Source organism: Oncorhynchus clarkii, unplaced genomic scaffold, assembly GCF_045791955.1.
Source record: "Oncorhynchus clarkii lewisi isolate Uvic-CL-2024 unplaced genomic scaffold, UVic_Ocla_1.0 unplaced_contig_2103_pilon_pilon, whole genome shotgun sequence".
In the NCBI taxonomy this organism is placed as follows: Eukaryota; Metazoa; Chordata; class Actinopteri; order Salmoniformes; family Salmonidae; genus Oncorhynchus; species Oncorhynchus clarkii.
This window is the reverse complement of record NW_027260993.1, coordinates 45,533-52,500: the sequence shown is the minus strand read 5'-3', so window position 1 is coordinate 52,500 and position 6,968 is coordinate 45,533. Positions and strand designations below refer to the sequence as shown.

The following is a 6,968-nucleotide window of genomic DNA, read 5'->3' as shown; positions in this document are numbered from 1 at the left end:
TCTCTCTCTCTCTCTCTCTCTCTCTGCTAGCCACCCTCCTATTCCCTCCTTTCCTGTAGCAGGAAGTTCTCACAATCGGTGGCCAATATTCCCTCTTCAAAGCAGAGCAGAGCAGGAGGTAGTTAGGCTTGGTTGAGCCTGCAAGCTGGGATCTTATAGGGGGATTCGCTGTCAACTAGCACCTAGAATCTAGCCAATGAATTTCAAAGGACAACTTCATCACCAATGTAAACAATTTAAAGGGGTGGTGTCAAGAGTCAAGACACGGCATTCAATTGTTATTGGGGGGGTTGCTATTTAAACTGGCAGTTAAGAGGACGAGTTGACGGCAGACGCTACTGTCGATGCCCGTGGCCTGATAACAGTGATTATCAGTGATTAAGTGGGGCCGCCAACTGTGAATCTTAATCAAATCCACAGGTGATCCATTACAGACGTCTTATCAAAGCAAGGCTTCGGTAGGGTCTTTCACAAGGATCTGCACAGTAGCAGGTCGAGACAGGTGATATAATCAAGGCTTCGGTAGGGTCCTTCACAAGGATCTGCACAGTAGCAGGTCGAGACAGGTGATATAATCAAGGCTTCGGTAGGGTCTTTCACAAGGATCTGCACAGTAGCAGGTTGAGACAGGTGATATAATCAAGGCTTCGGTAGGGTCTTTCACAAGGATCTGCACAGTAGCAGGTCGAGACAGGTGATATAATCAAGGCTTCGGTAGGGTCTTTCACAAGGATCTGTACAGTAGCAGGTCGAGACAGGTGATATAATCAAGGCTTCGGTAGGGTCCTTCACAAGGATCTGCACAGTAGCAGGTCGAGACAGGTGATATAATCAAGGCTTCGGTAGGGTCTTTCACAAGGATCTGCACAGTAGCAGGTCGAGACAGATGATATAATCAAGGCTTCGGTAGTGGTTCAATTGCTTTGTAATTCAGTGTTAACCTGAAGCAGCAGTCACCAACTCAATATTCAACTCAATATTAGGAAGGTGTTCCAAATGTTTTGTACACTCAGTGTATATTTTATATAGTCATTATTTGTATCCATAGAGACAGGCAGTGAGAGAACAACTGCAACTGATGCTAGTGAAGTGCATTCAACATGACCTTAAAGCATCTAAATGGGCCTCCTGCAATGTTACAGACAGAATCCTCTGTAATGGGCCTCCTGCAATGTTACAGACAGAATCCTCTGTAATGGGCCTCCTGCAATGTTACAGACAGAATCCTCTGTAATGGGCCTCCTGCAATGTTACAGACAGAATCCTCTGTAATGGGCCTCCTGCAATGTTACAGACAGAATCCTCTGTAATGGGCCTCCTGCAATGTTACAGACAGAACCCTCTGTAATGGGCCTCCTGCAATGTTACAGACAGAATCCTCTGTAATGGGCCTCCTGCAATGTTACAGACAGAATCCTCTGTAATGGGCCTCCTGCAATGTTACAGACAGAATCCTCTGTAATGGGCCTCCTGCAATGTTACAGACAGAATCCTCTGTAATGGGCCTCCTGCAATGTTACAGACAGAATCCTCTGTAATGGGTCTCCTGCAATGTTACAGACAGAATCCTCTGTAATGGGCCTCCTGCAATGTTACAGACAGAATCCTCTGTAATGGGCCTCCTGCAATGTTACAGACAGAATCCTCTGTAATGGGCCTCCTGCAATGTTACAGACAGAATCCTCTGTAATGGGCCTCTTGCAATGTTACAGACAGAATCCTCTGTAATGGGCCTCCTGCAATGTTACAGACAGAATCCTCTGTAATGGGCCTCCTGCAATGTTACAGACAGAATCCTCTGTAATGGGCCTCCTGCAATGTTACAGACAGAATCATCTGTAATGGCAGTTTATACATGTCCTGGCCGTTTCAGTTCTGACTCACAGGCTATTGGCCGGAGTTAGACGTTCATGATGAATGTAAACAGGGTTCAATTGGCCAGCGAACTACAGATTCATAGCGAATTTCAACACATCTTGATACAACTATACTACAGCAAAAACTACAGTCAGAGGAGAAGTGGTGAATCTTTGTGGATATCAAGTTTTGACATTCCTGCGTGAAGACATCTGGTGATCTGGGAGAAGGTCTGGCTGGTAGGTAAGTGAGAGTACCACCATCTGGCTGGCTCCATAGGATACCACACGACACACACCAACTCAGACACACACACACACACACAACTAATGGAGGTGCCCCATGATTCTTTCCGGTCATCCAACACCAAACATGCACACACACACGAGCATACGAGCACACACACACACACACGCACACACACACACACACACACACACACGAGCATGAGCATACACACACACACACACACACACACACACACACACACACACACACAGCTGGGCAAGATGGATCATCACAATGCCTGGTCTCTGAGGTCTCTCTCTACCTCTGGTGACAGATTTATGTTTGCTCAGGGCCCTGGTCCAGGATCCGGTGACAAGACCCAGACAACCCATACAACTTATCTGATATGCTTTAGAACTGACCCATGGTCAGATATTATAACACCCTGTGTTCCCGTCACCCACTCATAGCCACCCATTAAACAGATCCCAGAACAGTTTGTGATGAGAACGTCAATAACAAAGCACACCAAGGTCGGAACAGAAATAGGACGGGCTGAAGAGAGACAGAAGGACATATCTATGTTCCTTCATAGAATTGATAGCAACTTTACAATATAAAATGAATGAATCCTTCAGAAACTCTGCCATACTTCCTGCCCTTAGAAATAGTTTGATTTAAGCCTGTTTCATATTCCTCCATTTAAAAACACAACACCCCCACTTGACAACATGCAAATTACAGATAGATAGAGATAGAAAGGAGAGGGAACAGATAGATAGAGATAGAAAGGAGAGGGAACAGATAGATAGAGATATAAAGGAGAGGGAACAGATAGATAGAGATAGAAAGGAGAGGGAACAGATAGAGAGAGATATAAAGGAGAGGGAACAGATAGATTGAGATATAAAGGGGAGGGAACAGATAGATAGAGATATAAAGGAGAGGGAACAGATAGATAGAGATATAAAGGAGAGGGAACAGATAGATAGAGATAGAAAGGAGAGGGAACAGATAGATAGAGATAGAAAGGAGAGGGAACAGATAGAGAGAGATATAAAGGAGAGGGAACAGATAGATTGAGATATAAAGGGGAGGGAACAGATAGATAGAGATATAAAGGAGAGGGAACAGATAGATAGAGATAGAAAGGAGAGGGAACAGATAGATAGAGATAGAAAGGAGAGGGAACAGATAGATAGAAAGGAGAGGGAACAGATAGATAGAGATATAAAGGGGAGGGAAAGAGAGAGGGTGGGAGAGTTTCCCTTTTTGGTCTGTTTGTTACTAATTTCTACTATATCATCTTTCTTTTATGAATTGAGGGGTAGATTGAGAGGCTGGTCTGTGTGTGCCCCACTATTTGACCACGGGGGGCTGCATTCTATACCTTGTGTATTACAGATAAGCAGTCACGCGCGAAATACAGTATGACCAGTAGGAATCAGATAAAAGACATTCACAGCCGAAATACGCTACCACCAAGCTCGCTTTTTATATCACACAGAAGGCTTTCTTCTCCCAAGCGCCACTAGAAAAAATGTCAGCAGACAAGCAAAGGGAACTTGAGTTTGGTAGTCATGGCAAACAAATTGGAAGCACTGTAAGACCAAGGCAGCAACGAATTTAACAAACAGCACAATTTATGCTCAGATACATGTATAATTCAACAGTGTGAATAATCAAACTTTGTTGTCTGTGTGTGTGTATACCAGGCTATTGAAACGTCAGACGTATATAGACATATATAGGCCAACAGACTATGGCTCACTTGCCTAGTCTAAACCTGCGAATAGAACGCAGGCCATGGTCGAATAAACTGTGCGCGTTTATCTTGGAAGTCGGCGTAGGAGCAGTGGAGACTGGAAGAGACTGCTTATCTGACAGCCTGCAGCTAAGCACAACACTCATTTCAGCACAGTTCCTTACAGAGCGGATGAGACCAATGTCAAACAACTTTTCTTTGCAAAAGGAGAAAAAAAAATCCCTTCTAAAATGGTTAAATACAAATTTAATTCAAATCATGGAAAAGTGAGAACAGATCAATCACAATCAAAAACATTATTTTCCAAGTAGGTTTTCTCTGCTCAAAAGCATGGAAATCCCTATTTATTTAAACATTCTGAATAGTAAAACATCGGAGTAAACAAATTAATTGACTTACGAGTTAAAATCATGTTTATTTCTCTACACGGAGACTTCCTCGGGATAAAATCAAATACTCCCGCTGCGCCCAGGCTGGCGAGTCCGCTCAGGTTTACTCCAATGTTAGGGCGAAGCTCGCATATTTTCTGCTTTCCAGCGTAGTTCAACCCAAAACCTCCGCACGAAACAGTGTCTATAGACTCAAACTCTAGACACAATTAGTCCCAAAAGGTCGCTGAACAGTACATAATACAGTAATTCCATGGTTATATTGTCATTTGGCTGAACAGGACGCAATAAAATTCCTCCTCGATCTTATGAAATGACTTCCCTACTGAAACTTCCTATGGGGACCCAAGCGCGAATGTGAATGAACTAGTGTGTGAATAAGATTTTAGGAATGGACAAACGTGGCTCCACCTCTCCGCTCCGGTCTAGGCTACCCTGCCTGCCCACCTGATGATTATCGAGCGGAGCACAGAGGACCCGCTCTACAGCGCTACATACCGTACCGCAGCGGTGGTATAAACACTGTATAAAAAAACTCGAAATATTGTGAGATTTTACACGTAAGGACTTTGTATAGTTTTTCTCTCACTTGCATGTTGTGCGTAAAATGTGGCATAAATCGAATGCAGTTCAGCAGGTGTGAACGAAGTCAATATTACAAAGTTAAAAAAAATTACATTCGTATATACCTATTTTCTATTGCAAGTGCTGGTGACCTATACTTTACTTCCAACTTTAAGTTTATTTTTAATCGAATACATTTGGTTACATTGCTTGCTTATAACGTTGGTATTGACTGTTTTCTGTGCTTCAAACGCGAGAGTGCTCAGTACCTCTCCCGCTCCGCCTTGCTGCAGCCCAACTGCGCCGCCGCTCAGAAGAGAAGCTGTAATTCAGTAGGCGGCCTTTAGCACATCATTAGAGAATACATTCATGGCAGAACCGGGACAATTGCGTGACGCGCCATTGTGGACGGCAACGTTGAATAATTCAGAAGAAACCGTTGCGGTATGCTAATACGGTAGCCTACTTCGGCCAACCCCTACAAACACATCCCTGGGGTCGGGCGAGCAGTGCACGTACACCACGCACAGGTTAGAACCGCAACGACACGTTTATGATCAAAAGTCACGAGACCGGCCTTTCCAAAGATCAAACAAACACTTTTACCACCCCATTCAATAATACAAGTAACACCGAACTGGCTATCCAATCTGTGCGCCTCCAAACCTACTTAGACATATATATCGTATGCTAACATGAAGTACCACATGTTGTCTTATTGTGGATTGATTCTGTCGTATAGTGTATTTTATAGGTAGGGAATAGCCGGGAATGTTTCTAAAAGGTCCAAGACAATTGGCATATTGCAAAAATGACAGGGTCGCTCTATGATGACCACACCATTCCACGTCGGGGAGTGTTGACGTTCACATCTCACAGATATTTTCCAGACTTTAATAGGCTTTTGTAGGAGGGAATTGCTCATTAACCTACTAATTTCTACATGCATGCATGCACAACACACGTCAGGTTTTGTAGTGCTCTCTTGCTCTCTCTCAATTCAAGGGCTTTATTGGCATTATGTTAACATTACCAAAGCAAGTGAAGTAGATAATAAACAAGTGAAATGAACAATCAATAAAAATGTATAATAAACATTAAACTCACAAAAGTTTAAAAACAATAGAGACATTTCAAATGTCATATTAATATATACAGTGTTGTAATAATGTGCAAATTGTTAAAGTGCAAAAGGGAAAATAAATAAACATAAATATGAGTTGTATTTACAATGGTGTTTGTTCTTCACTGGTTGCCCTTTTCTTGTGCCAACAGGTCACACATCTTGCTGCTGTGATGGCACACTATGGTGTTATACCCAATAGATATGGGAGTTTATCAAAATTGGATTTGTTTTCAAATTCTTTGTGGGTCTGTGTAATATGGGGGAAATGTGTCTCTAATATGGCCATACATTTGGCAGGAGGTTAGGAAGTGCAGCTCAGTTTCCACCCACATTTTTTTTCTCTCTCTCTCTCTCTCTCTCTCTCTCTCTCTCTCTCTCTCTCTCTCTCTCTCTCTCTTTTTCTCTCTCTCTCGACCTCAAAACATTCTCCAACCACCTCAGCCCTCCCACCCACTAAATCATGTCATCAGCTCCGTCATTGGCTCCGGACAACACTGTGTTATTGCCGTGGTAACGCACATCCAGCATGGCGTTAGTGGGTCCCCTGAGAAAGCAGAAAGAGACAAATGCCTTCCATCCCCATCACACTCTATGTGGGAAGAGAGTTCATGTAATGTTCCAGTTTAATGAGGGGGAAAGAGATGACGAGGAAAATCCTCTGTAAACCAAGTGTGGTTGGATTACCATAGCTGGGGCTGCTAAATGGCCAGTCATAAGTGACTCATGATCTCCCTCTAACCTCTACTGGGAAGAGAACACCCTGAGGTAATACTGAGAGAACTCTAACCTCTAATGGGATGAGAGCACCCTGAGGTAATACTGAGAGAACTCTAACCTCTAATGGGAAGAGAACATAATTTTGCACGCCCAATTTTTCAGTTTTTGATTTGTTAAAAAAGTTAGAAATATCCAATAAATGTTGTTCCACTTCATGATTGTGTCCCACTTGTTGTTGATTCTTCACAAAAAAATACAGTTTTATATCTTTATGTTTGAAGCCTGAAATGTGGCAAAAGGTCGCAAAGTTCAAGGGGGCCGA

General features: G+C 43.1%; 1 protein-coding gene across 1 annotated transcript in view; it reads right to left on the bottom strand.

The window, feature by feature from the left end:
* The window catches only part of LOC139402880 (rho GTPase-activating protein 7-like), a 39,723-nt gene extending 35,121 nt beyond the window's left edge, over positions 1-4,602 (bottom strand). Inside the window, exon 1 of the mRNA XM_071146767.1 lies at positions 4,250-4,602. Within this exon, the coding sequence (XP_071002868.1) occupies positions 4,250-4,262 (13 nt within the window). The 5' untranslated portion in view covers positions 4,263-4,602. The remainder of the gene's footprint in view (positions 1-4,249) is intronic.
* Positions 4,603-6,968: the final 2,366 nt, after the last annotated feature.